The following is a 22,758-nucleotide window of genomic DNA, read 5'->3' as shown; positions in this document are numbered from 1 at the left end:
ACTGTTGATTCATTTACAGATAGGTAGCCGTGTTGGTCTGCCATAGTCAAAACAAAACAAATTCCTTCCAGGAGCACCTTAAAGACCAACTAAGTCAGTTCTTGGTATGAGCTTTCGTGTGCATGCACACTTCTTCAGTACCGTACTGAAGAAGTGTGCATGCACACGAAAGCTCATACCAAGAACTGACTTAGTTGGTCTTTAAGGTGCTCCTGGAAGGAATTTGTTTTGTTTTGACTGTTGATTCATGTTAAGCTGGTGGCCCTGGTGTTGCGCGTGCTCTTCCTATGGGTGGCCTGGCTTCTCCACCCGATCCATCTCCCCGCTGCCCTAGGGGTCGCCACCGGGATTGGGTAGGCAGGCTCCTCAGTGTATAATCCCGGGGGGTGGGTTGGTGGGTGTGAAGAAGAGGCCACCGAATGCATTGCCTGGCAACGCGTCTGGGATCTGCCGCATTCCGTCCCGAGGACTCGGCGGGAGAATGTTTCTTTTCTGTCCTTACGTCTAAAGCGGCGCCTGCGGAACGGCGCCTTTTATTTCCATTTCTCCCCTTCCCTCGGCGCGGGAAGGAGGAGGAGAGGAATTTGCTGGGCTTGGAAACTTGCTCCTATCAGCAGACGACGCTCCTTCCTCTCTGCTTTGCGTCCAAGCCGGCGGAAGGCAGCTCGCCTCCCTCTCGCACGGCAGAGCCAGGTAAGCTGCCGGCTGCTGCCCTGGGAACGAGGCTGAGGGGGCAAAGGCGCGCGCCGGCCGCCGCCGCCTCCTTCTCCTTCTCCGCCTCCTCCTCCTCCTCTCAGCCCCCTTGACGAAGCGGGCCTGAGGTGGAGGAAGCGGGGCCGCCGCCGCCGCCACTGCGTCTCGCCGGCTTGGCTGTTTAGGGGAGCGGCGGCTGCTTCTAGGCGAGGCTGCGGCTTCTCTCAGGTACAGGCTCGGCGGCGGGGAGGAAGGCGCCGCGTGGGGCTGCGCGCTGGCGGGAACGGAGCGAGAAAAGACGCGGGGAAAGGGGAGGCCAAAACGAGGGGGGGGGGGGAGAAGAGACCGTGTGGAGATATTCAGGGGAAGGAAAGGAGGCGGCGGGTTGGTTGGTTGGTTTGTGTCCCCCCCCTTCTTTTTAGAGGGCGAGCAGCACCCCCAGGCCCAGGCCCCTCTTCCTTTGCTGGAGAAGCCGCTCGGGGGCTGCAACCCGACGGCCTCCTCCTCGGGAGAGTTGCCCAGGCCCCGGGGCTGCCTTGGGCATGTCGGCGCACGCGGCTCCTCTCCCAGCCCAGACAGGCTTGGCTGCTGTCGCTGCAGGTGTATCTGGGGCTGGAGCTGTCAATCATTGAGGAGCAGCCCTCGCGACGGCGTCGGGTTTCTCCGCTTCTTGGCGCGGAACGCAGCTACGCGAGCTGGGAGGGCAGGAGTTCGGTTTTTGTAAGCTTGTCCGAAAGCATGCCTTTCGCTTGCGTGCCTTTATGCGCTTTTCCCTCCCTTCCCCTTCCAGAATCGATGCTTTTGCACAACCTCCTTATGCTGCCCATAGGAGCCAACTCCTATAAAATATTGGGGGGGGGGGGCAAACCACCCCCTCCCAAAGTTGGTGGGCATTGCAATTCAAATGGTGTGTGGTCGATTATGCTGGGCGGGGTTACTGCCCCCCCACCCCATACAGTGGTACCTCGGGTTAAGAACTTAATTCGTTCTGAAGAACTGTTCTTAACCTGAAGCACCACTTAAGCTAATGGGGCCTCCCGCTGCCGCTGCTGCTGCACGATTTCTGTTCTCATCCTGAAGCAAAGTTCTTAACCTGAGGTACTATTTCTGGGTTAGCGGAGTCTGTAACCTGAAGCGTATGTAACCCGAGGTACCACTGTATTTTATTCAAGTTGGCACCCCAGCTGCTGCATATGAATTAGGCATCAAGTGGACATCCTTGCAGTTTTGCAGATAATGAGATAGGCAGGGTGGGGAGGGAGAAGAAGAGCAATAGCAGGCCAGGTCCAAGGGATGAGGCTTTAGTAACACCTACTGCTTAAATTAGAAATAGCCATTCGGGTGGCATGAGTTGGCAGTGTGCCTCCTCACGTTTGGAATGCAGACAGTGGTGCTTTAAGAACAAATCCCAAGGCTGTTTCTTCTAGAGCCATAGTCAGAGTGGCTAGCTGTCAAGATATCAATGCAGCCACCATCAGTTATCTTTTGAATGCAGTCATGCCTCCACATGCTTTGATTATGGGAAGGAACAGTCCATATCTAGCTGCAGACAAGGAAAGGCCATTTTGTTTTCCTTTGAGGAGCAGCTGTATTTTACAGTTCGCTTCTACTGTAGTCCTTCTGGGTTCTGGTTAGGGTTTTGGGGGAGTGATTTTGTTTAGCCGTAAAGAGAGGCTGTGAAGAAGAAAAAGACCAACAAGAGCACAAATTAATTCTCTGGTTTCCCTATCGCCCCCAACTGCTCTCTCTGCAATGGCATGCCAAGCCCTGAATTGATGCTGCATCTTCCTGCGGCGCAAAGGCATAAGATAAAAGTGAATAATGCAGATTGAACACATGTATGTTATGGCTGCCGTCTTGTCAAACCATTTTGGCAGGAGGTTCCAGAAGCAATAAAAATAGATGATGGGATATGATGTTCTGTTAAATCCTAAATAACTGTTTCTGGGATGTTTGAAGGGTCACACCTGACAGGAAGACTTGGAAATTTCGAAGAGTTTTATGTGCGATAGCAAGACAACTAGTAGCTGTATCTTGGAAATCCTCGAGAATATTTTGGTATGAGGAAATTTGACATTTCTAACCAAAATGTACAGATTAAAAGGATATTCAACAGACAGGTTTATTGAAAAGTGGTGTTTATTTATAATCAGTGGAATATGAAATACCATGATAATTGAACCATATATATTATTTTGATAGGTCCAACATGATGATGTTGTTGTTTTGTTGTTGTAAATTTAAATCATATCTTCATATGCTATATATTTTATTATCTAAAAGTAATACTTTTTTATGTTTGGATTTTCACAAAAACAAAAATCGTTTTTTAAAAAATGAAAACTGGTAGATTCGAATCGGAAGAGCAAATAAGAACGGTCAGCTAATTAACTTGCCATTAAATTTGTGTTATTGTCAACACTGCTTTGCAAATATGAATGGTCACTATAATGATTTCACTGTTAATATAATTGTCACAGTCTGGTCTTGTATTGCATTTATCCCTTATCGCGTACACATTCCCACTCTCCATCTGCATTCCCACGCAACCTTATGTATGTATAGATTGATCAACTTATGTAATATTGAATGCATCTGAAGTAGAGACTAGTCCACAGAAGCCTATGTAACAGGCCTTTCAGTAGCTTTTAATGCAACAGGCTTGCATGGCTAACACGCTGGATATATGTTAGCTGATTGACAGTGATTGCCTGCTTATGTGGAAAGTTGATTGCATTAACAAAACATTGATTTTCCTCTAGCAGGCCATAAGCATAGTGTCAGAGTAAGTTATTGGCAGTACAGTCGTACCTTGGAAGTCGAATGCCTTGCGAGTTGAATGTTTTGGCTTCTGAATGCCACCAACCTGGATGTGATTGTTTCGGTTGGTGAACGTTCTTTGGAACCTGAACGTCCATCACGGCTTCCAATTGACTGCAGGAGCTTCAGTGTCTTGGTTCCCGAACATTTTGGAAGTCGAACGGACTTCCGGAATGGATTCCGTTCGACTTCCAAGGTCTGACTGTACTGCATAAGAACGTAAAAGCTCTGCTGGATCAGACTAAAGGCCCATCTAGTCCAGCGTTCTGTTCTCACGGTGGCCAACCAGTTGCCCATCGGAAACCCACAAGCAAAACAGGAACCTTAACTGCATTCTGCCAGTGGTGATTCCCAGCAGCTGTCAGCCAGGGGCACACTGCCTCTGATGCTAACTGTAACATAGCTGTTGTCTGTAGTAGTGAAATACGTATGTTGAAGTTTATATTTCAGCCATTCTTTGGCAGTTCATGCCACTAGGACTGCAACACTCGGCCTTCTCCTTTTTTAAACAAACAAACCATAATCCCATTAGAACTACTGTTTTATTAATGTGCATATTTGTGCATAATTAATCAGCAATTAATCAAACCGCATAGCTTATTCCACTATGATTTCTTCAGACAAGTGGCCATTCTGTTTGCCAGCAGCTCCTACAGTTGCTCATTGGGCTGGCTCACTGTAAAACTGTGTTTCCCTTGTTAATGGCAACTTTAGCTGAAGCCTGCTTTTTTAACCTTACTTTTTTACAAGTGACTTCAGCTGAAATAAACGTAACTCTGAATAAAGATTGTTAGGAGTGCTTGTGTCTGTCTGAGAGCTCTCAGGCTAGTTGTCACGAGGGAGAGGACCTTTTCAGTGGTGGCTCCATACCTTTGGATTGAATTGTCAGCTGGGGTTCTTCAGACATAAGGAGAATCCCAAAACTTATATGTTTTTACTACCACTTCTTTGATAAATATTTTTTGTGGTTCCCTCCTCCCCTTTATTGCAACTGTCTTTTGTTGTTTTTTATTGTTGTTCACACTGTATTTTTTTTATGGTTCACCATATCAAGAGGGCTTGGACCCTTAATGGCAGCTTAGAAGTATTTTAAAAGAAATAAACGAAATAGGAGTATGTTACTTTAAATAGTTCGTATTAATGTTTGGACTGAGAAACAAAATGAGCATATGACTGAGGTACTATGCCCTTCGTTCTGCATCTTTTAACTGATTCCTGCCCTGTAAATAGTAATTCTACTTTTAAAGAGTGTGCACAGCTTTTCCTAATCTCTTGACGTATTGGCAATATTCTGAGCAGATTTAAGAGTAATCCTGTTCCATTTGCTGAAGAAAAACAGGCAGTTGGCAGAAAAGATGGGATGCGATCTGTAATGCTCACAGGTTGATCATGTGTGGATATTGGATTAAGAGGAGGGAGAATGACAATGTATTATCATGCATCTTTTCCTATAAAGCACAAGTATGATTGCACGTGAGAGCTATATAGGCTAATTTCAAATAACTTGTGTTACCAATAAACTATTGGCGGATTTTAGATGAATCATTTTGCTTCTTGCATTGTGTGGTTTATATAGACCTTGGAATTTTCTCTCTCAGAAGCTGTGGGTGAAAAGCATTCAAACAAGGACCTACAAAATGCTTGTAGGTTACCCCTAACATTAGCTCTAGGTTTCTAAAATCATTTTAGCAAGGAGGTTTTTGTGTGTGGCGCGTGGGGGGGTGGTTATGTCTCTGGTTCACCGCACTGCAGCTGGGCTGACTGATTGGCTAAGTACCTTTGCGTGACCTCCATGCTACACCCCCCTGCTTTCTTTAGATTTGCATCGGATGCCGCTGTTAATTTAGCATTACAGCACCACTTAGAAAGGAATGAGAGGTTGCTTTGCAGAAGTCGCCTGTACTTCTTCTGTAAGCCAATACTGTACATGTGAAGTTATCTGGATCTTTAACAAAAGGGGGTAACTAGAATACAGTTTAGTTCAATAGAGGCTTCAGTCAAACATGACGGGCATTAAATATGTAAGCAGAATGCCTCTGTCTGGTCAGGAATTGTCTTTCTTGAAATAAAGTGTATCTGCCTACTATAATGACATTTAAGTCTGCCTTACTGGCCCCCGGATGAGGTTTCACACAGTTTCTCCTCCTTGAGTGCTTTTATTTCAGTACACCCAGATTGCAAAGTGCTGTGATCACAATGCTGTGTGTCCACAGAGAGACTCTAAAAGCCTCTTTCCTTTTTGTGCAAATTGCCTCAGTTTTGTCAGAAATCCCTTTAACCCGAGTTCTTCACAGGCCAGATCCTTATAGAGAGGAATTGCTGTCAGATTACACAAATGTGCTTGAAGGATAACTTCCCTTTCAAGATGATGATATTATTATTATTATTATTATTATTATTATTATTATTATTATTATTAAAAACTATTCAAAGAGGGGAAGCAAGATTAGTGATGTAAATGAACATGGATTTCATATAGCAAATGTGCCATCTCTGTGTACATATGGTTAACTTTCTGCACCATGTTTTAAAGAGGTTTTTGGGCAGGAGTGACAGATAATTTTAAGCTACAAAGGTGAGAAATAAGTTACGGTTTGTTTGCTCATCTTTGAGATGACTTGTTGAACAAATCATGGTAAAAACAAACCATAGTTGAGCATTACATGCAAACAGCCTGTGAGTTGAACTGAAATAAGCATTTGTATTGAATGCTTCTCTTGTTTACTTGCATGTGCCGCTTTGAACAAGCTTTTCTGGTTGCTTGTCTCACTGTCACCTTTTTTGTCTGCAGCTTGAAATAAAATCCGATTTCATTTGAAAGAAGCATTTCCTGGTCTCTCTCATCAGTGTTGGGACTAAGTGATTTGGCTGTGCCTGAACCCCTGGCGGGCTTTTGCCCATAACAATTTGGTGACCCCAAAGAGACCACACTGCTTGATGTTGCCAAGGCCCTGATACTCTTAGACCAGACAAAAGGAGCAACACAGGTGAGTTCACATTCCTGTGGTCTTTTCTTGGGAGTTTGGACCTTTGTATGAACCACCAAGTTTGTCCCGAAAATTGAGAGACACCTTTCTGGTCTGATTTTGGAAACCTCTAGACCGGTGGGGTCTGTAATCCATGCATGGGTGGTCTAGTAATGTATTTGGTTTAGTTCTGCTTAAATGTCTGTAGCTCAGAGAGTTGGTTTTGAAACAGGTTTGAGACGTGTAAAAATAAATTGGTGATCACAAGTTGAAGTTCCGTAGCCTCTTGAGTAAATTTTATTGGAAAATCCATGGCTTGGGTCAGTACTGTGTGTTTTGTTGGTACTTTTAATATGTATTTTTAATATGGTGCTGTGGCTTAAACCACAGAGCCTAGGACTTGCCGATCAGAAGGTCGGTGGTTCGAATCCCCGCGACAGGGTGAGCTCCCGTTGCTCGGCCCCTGCTCCTGCCCACCTAGCAGTTCAAAAGCACATCAAAGTGCAAGTAGATAAATAGGTACCACTCCGGCGGAAAGGTAAACAGTGCTCTGGTTCGCCAGAAGCGGCTTAGTCATGCTGGCCACATGAACCGGAAGCTGTACGCTGGCTCCCTCGGCCAATAAAGCGAGATGAGCTCCGCAACCCCAGAGACGGTCACAACTGGACCTAATGGTCAGGGGTCCCTTTACCTTACCTTACCATAATATGTATTTATTGTACTGAGGAATACAGATTGTGATGTGTATATATACGGTACCATTGCCTTGCTCGTGAGTCCCAAGAAGGCAGGGGTAACCTTTGGTTTTGACCTCTTGATCTCTGGGCAAGACAGAGACATTGTTTGTGACTACTGGATGCTAGAAGTTAGTGAATGTTGTGTTAAGAATATTTGTTTCCTTCCTTTTTTAAAAAAAACTTATATTTGTTTTATTCCCTCCTTGTTTCTCTAGAGAGGGGTTCCCATCGGTCCATGACACTTGAGTTGCAATGGACAGTTCATAGATTCTTCTGCAGATGTCATGACTTTCAAGTCTGGGATGCCAGACAGATGGTGTAAAAATAATAATAATTAGAAGTCATTGGCTTCTTATATTCTTTTAGAGGCACACTTTTGCCAACATCATATGCAGTAAACGGAAAATCAATATAAGGACTTGTTTCTTCTTTTTAGGATAACAAGATGCCAGAGATTACTAACATAGATGTGTCAGGCAGGCAGATTGATAAAAGTGTTTCTAGGCAGCGGTCCGTCCTTTCCCATGCCAACTAGCTAGTGGTGAGTGCTTTGAAATGATGCAGAGCAGCAGGAGTAGACTATGCACAAAATCCAGTCCTTGCTTGAAGCTTTACTAATAAGCAGAGCAGTCTGTTGTCAGTGAGCTGAGTGATTTCATTGCCTTGGTAGTTTCTGGTAGAAATCTGTGTGATTTCATTGCCTTGGTAGTTTCGGTAGCAAGAGAGTAGAGTTCTCAGATTTTGTCTGTCTGTGGCTTATTCAATTAAAAAGCAATTAATAGCAATCATTTATTTCAGGAAAACTTAACGATTTGATAAATTGTTTGTTTTTTTTTGGAGACTAGGTCAGGAGTGGAGCCATAGTTGTATAATGTTTGTGATGGGAGTAACATTTAAAAACACACACGCACACTTCAATGTTGTTTGGCACTGTTGTCATTCAGTCACACTTGGCTTCTCAGAAGACAGTTGATATGCAGTATTCCTAAGGGCAGTGCTTTTTCTTCCTAAATCACAGGGATTTTCAATCTTTTCCTTTCCTTTTTTTTTTCAAAGTTCCTGAGGACGGAGGCTTAGAAGAGATGCAAACATTAGAAACCTAACCATGCCTTGTCTGTAATGCTTACCATAGAGCATCATTAAATTCATCGATGGCATAATAAGACATGGTAAGCCATCTACCATGGCGTACCATGGGTGAGCAGTGCGCTAGCGTCCAAGCTAGATTGCTCCTTCTGCACTCCTCCAACACAGCAACAAATAAGCAATTGTAACAACTGTACATTTTCTTTTCATACGCTCCCAACATTTCCCGAGAGGAATTCGGGACACTCCCCATCCCACTGCTTATCTTCCCCCCCACACACACCCGCCTCCACCTTATCTTCCTCTCTCCACTGCTGTTTGTGGCCTGTGGTTGCAGGCAAAGACCATGATGCACGGTCAGGGGAAAAAACAATGTTGTCTAGGGTTGTAAAGACTGCAGAGAGAATTGGGTGCACTCTTCCCACCTTGGATCAAATCTATGCTTCCAGGTGCCATACGAAAGCTGCAGAGATAGTGCAGGATAGTGCACACCCCGGAAATGATCTCTTTCAGCTTCTGCCTTCTGGAAGAAGGTACAGGGTTATAAAGACTAGGACTAGCTGCATGAGAAACAGTTTCTATTCAAATGTGATTTTGGTTTTAAACGCAGTGCAAGGTAGTCTCTATGGGAGTATATTGTATTTAATTATGTGGTATGAGAGTTTTTATGGGGCTAACCAGGCTGGGATAGCAGGCTTGTTGGTTTCTGAATGTCTGATGTAGATTTTCAATTTCGTTGTTCTATATGGGACAGTGACAAAAAAGACTATCGTATTGTATGATGCGGTAGAGGTGGAGTTCGTGGTGCAGCAGAAGTGTGTTTTCAGCATGCTTCTGGAAAAGCCCAGAGCCTTGGCTAGGGCAGCACCAGTACAGGTGGAGACTGTGGCAGTGGTGGTGTTGGCCAAAATGGGACATCCAGGATTACTTTCAGAAGCTGGGGTTGCTTATGTAAATCTGGGATGTCCCGGTAACATTGGGACAGTTGGGTGGTATGCCTTTTTTTTTTTAGTATTGTTAAGTCCAGTTTTACAGTGGTACCTCGGTTCTCGAACATAATCCATTCTGGAAGACCGTTCGAGTTCTGAAACATTTGAAAACTGAGGCGCAAAGTGCTGTCTGCAAATTCAATTTAGAAAATTGAAAAACACGCAGCGGAAGCTGTTCGACTTCTGAGGCGCATTCGAAAACAGAAGCATTTACTTCTGGGTTTTTGGTGTTTGGGTTCCAAAACATTCATCAGTGGAGACGTTCGAGAACTGAGGTACCACTGTAGTAGCTTTTCCCGTGCTTGCAAAGCTGGCTAGAGAGAAGAGTATTTCTGATCATGTGCAAACATAAAGCTTGAGGGAATTTTGCTAAATAAATATAGTGTTATAACGTCTGGACTTGGAGGGTTGTTTGTTCATCACAAAATTAACTAAAGTGTGGGGATACGGACCCTTTTTTTGTGCAGCACCCATATTTGTCTTTAAAACTTCCACAGGCCCTATGTTATGATACCAAAAAGTTTTTTACTTCTACCAAGGCTCCCCTCATTTTCCCCTCCAATTTAGACTTTTAAATTATTCTTTCTTGATTGCTCCCTTAGTTTCTTAGTTTCTGTGATGTCCTGCTTAAAATATGTGATTCACCCCCGCCCCATTTGACATTTACAAAAAAAATAATACTTGAATTTTGTAATAAATGACTCAAAATAGTGTAGAATCGTTGATGGAAATGTCTTTTGGAAGGCAACCTTGGGTAGTTATGAAATTATTCAAAGCTCCTGTAAGAGTCTGCTCATTATTCTACAATTAACAATATGCACATTGGGCATTTAAAAGGTACAAATTCATTTTATGTAGGATGCCTCATGCTTTTTGCTTGCTTTTCAGGCCACGTGCGAAAAATGCCTGCAGATGCTCCTAGACATGTGGGAGTGTGGCGACAAACCAGAGCTCTTTTATACAAGAACTGCCTAGTTAAATGGAGGACGAAAAAGAGCAGTGTTCAGGTGAGCTGAACAGCAGTATTCTAATGTTTATGGCTGTCTGTGTTTTCTAGATTTATCTGAAAATGTTGCTGAAGGTTTAACGGCATTGCTTTAATTCTTGGGGCTGTGTTTTAAAAAGATCTTTCAGATTTCCCCTTGGGTTCCTTCATCCAAAAACAAAATTGCTTAAATGTGATGGGCTATGCTAAAGGCAGTGTTTTAGTTAGCCAATTTTAATCCTTTGAGCTCCACGTTTTCTAAAAAGTGGAACTTGCAAGTATAAGGAATGTATACGATGATTATCATGAGCTCAGGAGGAAAACAGTGTAACCATGTGAATTGCTGTAATCACACCGTCATTTCAGTACTGCCACAATCTCAGGAGAAGCCTTGGTGCTTTTCTACCCATGCTGCAGCTGACTGTGCTTTTTGTTATTATGAATCATCAAGGGCACACTGACTGCGAGACAATATTAGGAGCAATGCTGTAGACCAAGAGCTGTTCTGCAAAGAGCATTTGCCAATGGAACTGCCAGAATGGGGCAGAATCATGCAAAGGACACGGGTGCTGCTAGAGTAGAATAGACATGCCATATCCTATACCCTTTCAATCTGCAGTGGGTGTAGCTGTTGACAGAGCAATTTTGCACCAACCCCAGACTTGGTGTAACAAATTTCCCTCCCGCTGGTTCTCATTTAAGTCTGTTGAGATGCTGTACCCACTAGTCATGATTATTTGCTTCTAAGGGTTTTGAATTTATATGAATAATGTTGATTAATTTGATGTACTTCTTTTATACTGAGCAAGTTTGTGCAAAGGGTACAGTCCTGTTTATTATGCATATTTAAGCTTATTGCCTACCATGGGGTTAGGTACAGGAATGCAGCCTTAGGTGGCTACTGTTAGTTACTGTTACCCATTTAACTTATTCATTTCATTTGTGCAGGAAGTCCTACTTCCACTTTTCTTTTTATTTTGGCTAATATTAATGAGCATGATGTATCCAAACAAGAAATATGATGAGGTGCCTGATTCTGATCTTTATTCTGTGGATCACTCCAGCATCTCTGAGTTAATTGTTGGCTACACACCAGCGAATGATGAGACAAGAAAAATCATGCACAAAATGTCTGCAGAATACTTTACAGAAGGTATTGTGAGCTTTCATGCTACTCTTTTTTTTGTTTTGTTTTTTGTTCCATAAACGTGTTTTGCCTTTTTCCTTTGCATTTACTTGGTAGATGCAGTTATCAGAATGATTTATCGAGTACGTTTTCTGCATGGAAGAGTGTTTCTCCTGTGTAAACACTACATTCTCAAAGCCTTTGACTTCACATTTTGTTCATAGTATCTAATCCTACACGACTACTGGATCCCTCTTGCATCCAGCTCAGCGACATATAAGGGCTCAGACAGACATATTTAAGGAGGAAGGTTTCTTTTCTCTCTCACTAGAATCTTATCTCCCAATGTGCTGTTCTCCATTGTTTCCCACTATTCAACTTGTCATTGATGTTAGAAGACTGCCTCAGAGGCTCTGAAAAATACATCTTCCTACTATACAGTGTTCTCATTGCTGCATACCAAGGGAGTTTTCACTACTATTCCTGTGCCACTGCCTGAATCACATGAATAAGCCACATAGCAGTTATACCTTCCAGGAACAAAGAAAACAAGTTCAAGATTTGTCTTTCTCCTATTGGAAAAACTGGGTGAATATCCCTCCAGGGACATTGGCATCCTGAGTCTTAAGTGACCTGCCCCCATGCCTTATGTTACTTGAGAGCAAAAGATCTGGGCTCTGCCATTATATTTCCAGTTGCTTGAGTAGAAAACACTTGCACTTCATTTGCCAGGGGCTCAGAGCCCTAATCTATAGAATCGGTCCACGGAAAAAGTACTTTTCTATTTTTGAAGCATACAATTGCTAGGCTCATGTATAGGACATGATATTCATACGAGTTTACAATTTTCACTTTGCTGTCTGTTGCTTTGAATAACTTCAGGGGTTCCCATGCTGCCTGAAAAGCTAGAGCTGCCCTTTCCAGCACATACCGGTATTTGTAAAAACAAAAACAAAAAAAGGCCTTTTAGGCTGTGGGCTAACAAATGAGGCAGCAGCTAATGTACTGAATTGTCCTTCTGTTGATATAGATGTCCATAGTTGAGAGTAGCTAAGAGAGACTTATATTTTGCAGGAATAATTACAGAAGAATTTCTAAGTGAGGAGGGAATGCAAGAGGCTAATCTTCGTAACCCTCGAAAATTTGTGGGTGTAATTTTCAAGGATTCTATGTCCTACCATCTCAGATTTCCTCCTGCAAAGGTTCCAGTATCTGCAATTTATATGGAATCCAGAGGTAATACCTGTATGTATGTATGTATGTATGTGTACCCCTTATAATATTACAGCTTTAGTCATGGGAGCAACTTGCAACAGTAATTTTCAAGACAGTTGTTTTTGGTTGAGCAACTGCTAATCTTTTTGCTGATGCTTTTTCTTTGTTATTTTATTGAATGTATTTTTTGAAGCTGCCTAGAGTGTTTAGGTAGAAGAGTGCATTAAGTAAGACAACCAAACCCACATTTTTGTTCCCATAGCATAGAATCACTGGGCAAAATCTAGCTCGGTGACAATAAAACAAATTCATAGGGTTTAGTCATCAGAATTTATGTCAGCCTTTTTGCTTTTGGCTAATTAACAGAGAAAGTTTAGGTTTCTCATCTTAGAATTTGTTTTTCCACAGCCAGCTGCCCAAGCCCTTCCAAGATATGTGAAGCTGAAACGTACTGGCGCAATGGATTCACTGCTCTACAGATCAGTATTGATGCAGCAATTATACAGGTAAATGAAAAGAATGAGAATGTGAAATGCCCTGAATCATTGTTGTTCAAGAAGAGTTGATATATTAAAAATCATTGCACTTTCTTCCTTGCATTGTAAAACATTTCACATAATGGAGGGCTTTTGCTCAAATGAATGGCAATAACATTCGCCTTCATGGTGACTATCAATCAAGTGTATATGATGATTTCTATAAAGATATCAAGGCCAATGGTTAGCCAAATATAAAACGTTTTTTTCTGAGTTATGCCATATACGTCCACCCAAATGGGTATTGTGGATATACGTGCAAGCAACATTAACTGTGTTATGTGTCGATAAAGTTGGTTAACTGGATATTTTCGATAGGATACAGCAGACAGGTAGGTGGAGAGTACCATCATAAGAAATGAGAAAACAAGAGGTATGGCACACATGACTTACAAGATATGCAGAAACATCAACCTATAACTGAAACCATTAGAGGCACAAGGAGAACCAAGAATAAAAGGCTCTGTATTACATCAAGAAAATTTTTCAACCAATTAGATGTTACTTATCCCAAATTTCTTGAGAAGCTTGGAGAAGTGACAAATGTAATTTTTAATTTTTTTATGTATTTGATAAAATCTCACCAAACAGAGGCAAAAAAGGTGGCCTTTGTTTCCCTTTCAAAAAAACAAGCACATGAAAATTATATTACATGAAACATTTACCAACAGGTAAATGTCTCACATAATGCAATTTTCTATACATCACTCCGCCATCATGTCAAAAACAGCATTTTGAATTGGACATGGAAGCAAGACTGGAAGCCCATAAACACAACAAAGCACTTGAGAATCTCACAGAACTCAAAAAGAACTTACTTCTAATGACTGCACTGTATGGATGCTTTCTGAGCTTTTATCATTTTTGCTTGTCAATGTAACATCCCATGCCAGTTTTGGTTTGGTTTAGTTTTCATGTGCTTGTCTCATGAAGTTCTATTTTGCTATTTGGTTTATATGGGAAAAATAAAATAAGGCCATTCTTTGTTTTGTTTTGTTTTGTTTTTAAGTGGATTTTGGTATGTTGAACTAGTTCCAGGAATGCTTTGACATAGATATGAATCAGTTTTTGGAAAGCCTGAGAAGTTGGTGATAATGCAGTGTCACAGGTTGTAGTATGGACATGTTTTCTGTCTGAAATTCATTTTTTATTAATTTATTTGACTTTTCCTCTGCTCAAGAACCCCAAGATTCATAGAGTGAAATAGATAAAGCAAGCAAGCATTTAAGAAATCAGTTTTGTGAAACTCAAAAACGTTTGACTTCCATGAGATTTAGCTGGATTACTAAACTAGGTTAAAGCACACATATTGTTATATTTGTTTTAATGATTTTGGAATTAAAGTTTACTTAATAGGGGCAGCATAGAAACGGATTTTAACATTCCCTTCCTTTTCTTTCTTTCTTTTTTAGCTGAAGACTAATCATTCGCTATTGGAAGACCTGAAACTAACAAACGCGGTCATGATGGGAGAGTCTGCCATTATGGAAATAGACAATTTCCCTCGTGCAATCATTTTAATTTATTTAGTAATTGCCTTTTCCCCCTTTGGTTATTATTTGGCAATTCATATCGTGGCAGAAAAGGAGAAGAAATTGAAAGAATTTTTAATGATTATGGGTCTCCACGACACTGCCTTTTGGTATGTATGTGCCTTAGTTCTTCGATGTTAAGTAAACATCATGGATAGTAATGCAGAGCCAAAGCCATGTTTTAGTGTGATTGCGTAGGCTCTCAGAGACGAGATCATAGCTGCTTTGCTCCTTCTAATCCTGCTACTTTGAGCTAAGCTGTGGTTTGGGTTAGCATGGTTTACAGCATGTGGTTTGTCTGGAGGAGACTTACCTCGAGCATTTCTCCTCCTCCTACCACAAACATGGACAAACAGATCACAAGGGCTTAGCTTACTCTCAAAGCCATTGTTGATTTTTCATATGCCGCCATTATTGATATGAGCTCTGCCAAAGGCTCCAAAATGGATCCAGTGGTGCATGGTAAAGAAAAACCTATTATCCTAATGATGCTGCCTCCCTTTTGCTCAATATGAATTCCAAGAGGCCTTGCAAACTGTTTCCCCAGGCCAGGATCTTATACCTCATTTCCAGAGGTCAACTAACACTTAGATTGGGTACCATTATGTAGCCCTGGTCTTGGGGGGCAGGGTTAGTTCTGACTGTTGCAGTTCCTCTGTTGTGGAGAGGTCTGGAAAGGAAACCTCTCTCTCTCCCCCCGCCCCCACCCCCACCAATGTTGTTTTCCTTATCTTGAGCCAAAGGATGATGATTATGATGATGATAATTTATTATTTATACCCCACCCATCTGGCTGGGTTTCCCCAGCCACTCTGGGCGGCTTCCAACAAAAGATTACAAATACATTAAAACATCAGTCATTAAAAACTTCCCTAAACAGGGCTGCCTTCAGATGTCTTCTAAACGTCTTATAGTTGTTTATTTCTTTGACATCTGATGGGAGGGCATTCCACAGGGAGGGTGCCACTACCAAGAAGGCCCTCTGCCTGGTTCTCTGTAATGTTGCTTCTCGCAGTGAGGGAACCACCAGAAGGCTCTCGGTGTCCGGGTTGGACAATGGGGGTGGAGACACTCGTTCAGGTATACTGGGCCGACACAGATAGTTGGCAAAGGATTAGATACATTGGCAGAATTTCTGAGACAGCTGTTTTGAAAGAGTTCGGAAGAATTATGTACTTTAGAACCTTTTGGATTAAAATGTTAATGAACTCATTTCAATATCTGTGCCACAATGTGCTCCATTCATTTGAGATTCACGCGAGGGCTCATTTTAGGGCCTTATCACTTCGTGCAGCATTGAGTAGCATGTATTGCATTTGGCTTCAGTTTGTTGTTCTTCATGGTCTCTGGGGTATTGTCAGAGCCACCCTGGGTCCCAGCTCACAAGAGACCAAAGTCCAGTCCAAGCTATATACAAAAGGTTTTATTGAAGATCATTGTCGTCATTACATCCAAACTCCGTGGCTCCGCATCTGTTACCCTTAGATGTTGGAAGTCCCCTCTGAGTCCGTCCCTCCCCTGCACCAATTTAAGAGGCTTGTACTGCTCCACCTTTTCCTCTCTTTCCTTTTCCGCAGGGTCTTCCTGCCCCCCTGTCTTCCCTCTTTCCGGGACTCCCCAGAGGCTGAGTCTTCTCCCGCCTGCTCCCCCCTCCTTCGTGCTTTGGCACCAGGCTCCTCCTCAGAGCTCTCCTCATTTCCGCGCGCCTCTATATTTGAACTTGGCGCGCGTACGTTGCCTCTGACCTTCCTTTCTACAGTTACGCTGCTCTCGGTACTACACTCCTCCCTTTCAGGCAGGACGTCTTGCTCCGAACTCCTCCCCCTTCCTCCTTCCTGTCCTGCTCTTTCTGACACACTGGCAACTCCCCCCCCTCTACTCCGTTCCGACGGGGGAGCTGGTCCCGCTTTGCCACTCCCACTGGGGATTCCCTCTTCGTTCCCCTCTCTCTGACTGATTCCCTCTCTATTGCCCCTTGGCCTGACCAGGGGGGCTCCCTTCTGGGAATCCTCTGATTCGCTAGACGGACTTTGGGACAACCTCGGCTCGTTGTCGTCCTCTTCCTCCTCGCCCTCGCTCTCTGTCTCCTCTCTCCCTAAAACCCTGACATCCATCCCCCCCTCGAAGCCCCCCCTTCCCCCCTTCCGCTCATCGGGTGCAGGTTGTGGAAGCTGCCGCTCTTCGGAGGCGGACGCAGGATACAGATTCTGCACCTCCATCTCCTCTGTTTGCAGTTCGTTGTACGAGTGTTCGAATTCGGGTTCTTGACCCAAGGTGTTCTCTTCTCCCTCCTCCATTGGTACCTGGTCCGGTGCTGCCTGCCAAGGTCCCGTCAGCCATTTCCTGCGCCAGTCCTCCTCTGGTTGCTCGTCCCACCAATAAGAGGGTTCTGTGTCCACCCCCGAACACGATCCCCTGGGCGAGTTGGAGTCCGGCGACCTTTCTTCAGCTGAAGAAAAGCCGTGGAAAGTGCTGCCTGAACATGTGGGCGTAAAGAGCCAGTCATCAAAGTACTCGGCTGGCATGGGTCTATGAGGGAAAAGGGCATGGAACTCGTCTTTTAAAAGAGGTTCGTCTAAGGCGTAGCCCGGCACCCAACCATTGGCACTGACTGGGGCACCCTCTCTGACTAGAAAATATTCTACTCCCTCTTGCCCCCATCTCGAGTCCAGGATCTCTGTGACCTCGTTGAGTGGTTCGGCCCTAGGCGCCCTCTCCCTCTCCTGTGACTCAGTGTGTTGTTGCGTGACTGTGTCAGACTCCTGAAACCTGTGCGGTGCCTTGTAGGGAGTGAGCACCGATCTATGAAAGACCGGGTGCACTCTGGAACCTTCGGGGAGGGCTAGTCGAAAGGCTACAGGGTTGATTTTAGCCTCCACCTGGTACGGCCCTAACTGCCTGTGCCCCAGCTTCTTCTTGGCCAACGACTTGGCTGGCATCGCTTGGGCCGCTAACCACACCCAGTCCCCCACCTGGATCTCCTCTCCCTCTCTCCTGTTTTTGTCAGCCTGCACCTTATATGCTTGCTTGGCCAGCTCTAAATGTCTCCGCAACTCTTCGTGCACCTCCTGCAGCTCCGCTGCAAACTGGTCGGCTCCTTGCGGCACCCCCTCTCCCGGTGCCACGAACCCCGGGAAGGTTCTGGGGTGACGACCATTGTTCGCGAAAAACGGCGTCACCCCCGTGGACGCGTGCTTCGTGTTGTTATAGGCAAACTCTGCCATCGGCAGGTAGTCCACCCAAACTGCTGGTCGCTGGTTGGCGTAACATCTCAGGTACTGCTGCATGATCACGTTGACCCTCTCAGCTTGGCCGTTGGTTTGTGGGTGTCTCGCCGACGTGAGGTTGATCTTGACGTTCAGGATACCTAAAAGCTTCTGCCAAAAATTGGAAACAAACTGGCGCCCCCTGTCGGACAGGATGGACTGCGGCAGCCCATGCACCTTGAACACGTGATCGATGAAGAGTTTGGCAGTCTGTTCCGCCGTCGCCACCTTTGCGCATGGAATGAAGTGCGCCATCTTGGTGAACAGGTCCACAACCACCAGTACCGCCGTCTTCCCCCTGGAGCTGGGCAGGTCAGTAACGAAGTCCAGAGCTACCCTCTCCCACGGTTGCTGTGGCGTTTCCAGCGGTTCCAACAGCCCCGCTGGCTTCTGGTGTACTGGCTTGAACCTCTGACAAGTGTCACACCTGGCGACGTAATCCGCTACCTCTCCACGCATCCGGGGCCACCAAAAGTCTCTTGCCACCAGTTCTATTGTCTTCTCCTTACCGAAGTGGCCCGCACTGGGGGCGTCGTGCAACTGCTGCAGAACCTTTGCGCGAAGCTCGTCGCTTGGCACGTAGAGGGCACCTTTGCGAGTTAGCAGCCCGTCGCGTAGTTGGAACTCTTCGCCACTCTGCACACCTCTGCGCAATTCCTCCATCTTGGACTGTGCGAACTGATCCACTTGCAACGCGCGTCGCACCGCGTCCAGATCTACTGTGGCGGCAGCGCACGACCACGCCTGCGGTGCGAAAATGTGCTTGGCTGCTACAGGCGCCGCTTCATCGAGATATTGCGGTTTCCTGGATAGCGCATCGGCTATAACGTTGGAATCTCCTGGGACGTACTCTATCCGAAAGTCGAAATCCGCGAAGAATTCCGCCCAGCGCATGTGCCTCTGGCTTTGGAGCTTCGCCGTGCGCCAATACTCTAGGTTCTTGTGATCCGTGCGGACCTGTACTGTGTGCTTGGCTCCTATGAGGAAGTGTCGCCACGCTTTGAAAGCTGCGTGAATGGCTAACAGCTCCCTGTCCCATATGGTGTAGTTTTGCTCCGCTTTGCTGAGCTTTCTGGAGTAAAAGGCACCGGGTCTCCAGTTTCCATGTGGATCTTCTTGCAGGAGTACAGCTCCAACCGCTCTGTCTGACGCGTCGGTCTCTAGTCGTATGGGCTTGCCTGGATTCACGTGCAGCAGCTGCTCCTCGGAGGCGAAAAGGCTTTTAAGCTTCTGAAAAGAGCGCTCCGCCTGTTCCGTCCACACGAACCTCTTTTTCTTGGAACTGAGAGTGTCCGTGATCGCTGCCGTCTCCTTTGCAAAACCTCTGATGAATTTGCGGTAGAAGTTGGCGAAGCCGATGAATCTTTGGACTTCCTTCCGATTGCGAGGGCTCTTCCAGTCCAACACCGCGCGGACCTTGGCGCTGTCCATGGCCAGCCCCTTGTCGGACAGCTTGTAGCCTAGGAAATCCACGTCCGTCACATCAAACTGGCACTTCTCTAACTTGGCGTAGAGCTTGTTCTCCCGTAGTCTCTGCAGGACTTCCTTTACGTCCTTCTCATGGGCCTCCTCCGTTTCCGAAAAGATCAGGATGTCGTCGAGGAAACACACGCATTTCTTGTAGAGAAGTCCCGCTAGCACGTGATGCATAAATGCTTGGAAGACGTGAGATCCATTTTGGAGACCAAATGGCATAACTCTGTATTCGTACGTGCCCAGAGGCGTGAACATGGCCGTCTTCCACTCATCGCCCTCCCGGATGCGTATGAGGTTATACGCTCCACGCAGATCCAATTTGGTGAAGATCTTCCCCTTCCTTACGGTTGCCAGGAGATCATCTATCTTGGGCATGGGGAAGGCCTTGGGTTTGGTCTTACTGTTTATGAATCGATAGTCCACAATGAGTCTTTTCTGGGGCGTGTCTTTCTTCTTTACAAAGAAAACAGGACTGCCCCCCACCGCTTTCGATTCTCGGATGAATCCGCGCTTCAAATTGTGCTCTATGAACTCCCTGAGTTCTTGCATCTCGTCCTCAGACATGGAATACAGCTTTGCAGTCGGCAACTGCGCCCCTGGCACCAGGTCGATGGCACAATCATAAGGCCTGTGGGGCGGCAACTGGTCAGCTTCCTTCTCGCAGAAAACCTCCAGGAACCCCTCGTACTTGCGGGGTACTGCCTGCACCATGCCAAGTTGCAACTGCTGCTCAGCTCCCTCCTCCTGGCTGGACTGGATGCAATGTTGAGCACAGTACGATGAGCAAAAGGTGATCTGCCGTTGGTACCACGCTACAGCAGGACTGTGTCTCTCCAGCCAACTCATGCCTAATACTATAGGCGTGTCTGAAAGGCGGGTGACATTGAAGCTGATGACTTCTCGATGATTTCCAATCCTCATCACCATGGGAGGCGTCTGTTGCACAACTTGTCCTCCTAGCAATTTCCTGCCATCCACCGTGACTACGTTCAGAGGTGTTGTCGCTGGCAGAAGCGCTATGCGATGCTGCTTGACAAAGTGCGTCCCCACAAAATCTGCGTTGCTCCCAGAATCAATCGTGATGGGGACTTCCAGGGTGGTTCCATTCGGCAACTGAAGTGTTGCAGTGAGCTGCACCGCTGGCTTGGGTGGTAAAGGGTCTGTGCGTTGCAAAAGCGCTGGGGACTGCTCTACAGATTCGCCTGGCTGAGCCCCAGCAGCTCTGCTTCCAGCCAGGCACTGTCGTTTCCCTGAGGTTGCTCTGCTTGCATCATTTCTGCTGCAACAGTTGCTAAAGCTGCAGTGTGTTTCTGCAGCCTCTGGGGACACTCTTTCGCCATGTGCTGTGCACTGTCGCAAATGTAACACTTCCTGGTCCCTCTAGGAGGCTTTGCCTTCACTGCACCGGAAGCTGGGGCTCTGGCTGTTGCTTGAGCCTTAGCACCACCAAGTTCCATGGGCTCCTCCCCCTGCCTTCCCAGTGGCGAAGGATGTGACTGACTGAACTCCCTGGGGATGAAAGAAGACGTCCTCGCTGGTGGACGCACCTGACGTTCTTCCTCAGTGTGCCAAGGACGTCCCTCGTGCCGTATCCCAATCGCCAAAGCCCTCTGCACAAGCTCCTCCAGGGTCTGGGGTCTGTCTCCCCTGGCAAGTTCATCCTTAATGGGACCGCTGAGCCCCTCCCAGAACAAATCCCTCACAGGTGCACAATCCTTCTCCCAGCTTAGCGCAGTCAGTAAAGCAAAAAATCTAGAATGGTACTGACGCACAGTGGCTTTGCCTTGCCGCAATCCAAAAATTTCCCTGCGTGCAAGATCCACATCTACAGTAGACTGGAAGCAGGCATCCATCGCTTTAATGAATTCATCTGCATCGCGGCGGGCAGGGCCATCTTCACGCCACAAATTGCGCAACCAGTCTCTGGCCGGCCCATGCAAGTGAGAAACAATAAACCCCACTTTCTCCTCCTCATCTTTAAAGTCATGACGAAGCAAGTGCAATGCATACAAAACGTCTGCTCTGAAACTGGGGTAGTGCTTCAGGTTCCCATCGAAGTGGGTGACTAGGCTGCCCCCCCTCCGTCCAAGTCCAATCCCCTCTGATCTGGACCCTGGGAACCCTTCCCTGCTTGCACGTTCCCACCTTGTTTGCAGGTCCTGGCAGCGCTTCTCCATTTCGTCATGCTTCTTCTGAGACGCAAGGACTGCAGCAGTGAGTTCGGAAACTGTAGTTCGCAGCGCTGTCAACTGCTCCTCCGCAGTCATGGCTGTCACCGTTCGTGAGCTTTGCAAAAAAAAAATTTTGCGTTCTTTGGAGGGGACTTTCTGTCAGAGCCACCCTGGGTCCCAGCTCACAAGAGACCAAAGTCCAGTCCAAGCTATATACAAAAGGTTTTATTGAAGATCATTGTCGTCATTACATCCAAACTCCGTGGCTCCGCATCTGTTACCCTTAGATGTTGGAAGTCCCCTCTGAGTCCGTCCCTCCCCTGCACCAATTTAAGAGGCTTGTACTGCTCCACCTTTTCCTCTCTTTCCTTTTCCGCAGGGTCTTCCTGCCCCCCTGTCTTCCCTCTTTCCGGGACTCCCCAGAGGCTGAGTCTTCTCCCGCCTGCTCCCCCCTCCTTCGTGCTTTGGCACCAGGCTCCTCCTCAGAGCTCTCCTCATTTCCGCGCGCCTCTATATTTGAACTTGGCGCGCGTACGTTGCCTCTGACCTTCCTTTCTACAGTTACGCTGCTCTCGGTACTACACTCCTCCCTTTCAGGCAGGACGTCTTGCTCCGAACTCCTCCCCCTTCCTCCTTCCTGTCCTGCTCTTTCTGACACACTGGCAACTCCCCCCCCTCTACTCCGTTCCGACGGGGGAGCTGGTCCCGCTTTGCCACTCCCACTGGGGATTCCCTCTTCGTTCCCCTCTCTCTGACTGATTCCCTCTCTATTGCCCCTTGGCCTGACCAGGGGGGCTCCCTTCTGGGAATCCTCTGATTCGCTAGACGGACTTTGGGACAACCTCGGCTCGTTGTCGTCCTCTTCCTCCTCGCCCTCGCTCTCTGTCTCCTCTCTCCCTAAAACCCTGACAGGTATCACATCTGAGTTCTGCACCTATGTTGGGCAAGTTCAGGATTTTCCTAGAACTACCCTTCTGTTTGGATAGAGCAGTGAATTGAGAGACAGGGCAAGCACCTTCCAGTTTGGTTCTCTTCTGGCTGTTCTTACAGTAACAGCATTGATAACTTCCCTCTGTCAGTTCCCTTACAAAATTTCTTCTAACATGATCCTTTGCATGTTTACTCAAAAGTAAGTCCAACTGTATTCAGGTTGGCCAACA

The 22,758-nt window shown here is 46.1% G+C and overlaps 1 protein-coding gene across 4 annotated transcripts in view; it reads left to right on the top strand.

Annotated features, from left to right (window-relative positions):
* The first annotated feature begins 399 nt into the window (after positions 1 to 399).
* The window catches only part of ABCA5 (ATP binding cassette subfamily A member 5), a 60,533-nt gene continuing 38,174 nt past the window's right edge, over positions 400 to 22,758 (top strand). Inside the window, exons 1-7 of one of the 4 annotated variants that reach the window (XM_081849495.1) lie at positions 568 to 693; positions 6,305 to 6,500; positions 10,180 to 10,298; positions 11,225 to 11,429; positions 12,477 to 12,638; positions 13,026 to 13,123; positions 14,566 to 14,795. In XM_081849495.1, the coding sequence (XP_081705621.1) occupies positions 10,194 to 10,298; positions 11,225 to 11,429; positions 12,477 to 12,638; positions 13,026 to 13,123; positions 14,566 to 14,795 (800 nt within the window). In that variant the 5' untranslated portion in view covers positions 568 to 693; positions 6,305 to 6,500; positions 10,180 to 10,193. Of the gene's footprint in view, positions 694 to 764; positions 922 to 6,304; positions 6,501 to 10,179; positions 10,299 to 11,224; positions 11,430 to 12,476; positions 12,639 to 13,025; positions 13,124 to 14,565; positions 14,796 to 22,758 lie in introns of those variants that run through there. The other 3 variants (XM_081849496.1, XM_081849494.1, XM_081849497.1) reach the window with 3 other exon arrangements.

This window comes from Podarcis erhardii (assembly GCF_964252035.2).
Source record: "Podarcis erhardii genome assembly, chromosome: 2".
NCBI lineage: Eukaryota > Metazoa > Chordata > Lepidosauria > Squamata > Lacertidae > Podarcis > Podarcis erhardii.
Note: the sequence above shows the minus strand (reverse complement) of the source record. Positions and strands in the feature narration are given on the sequence as shown.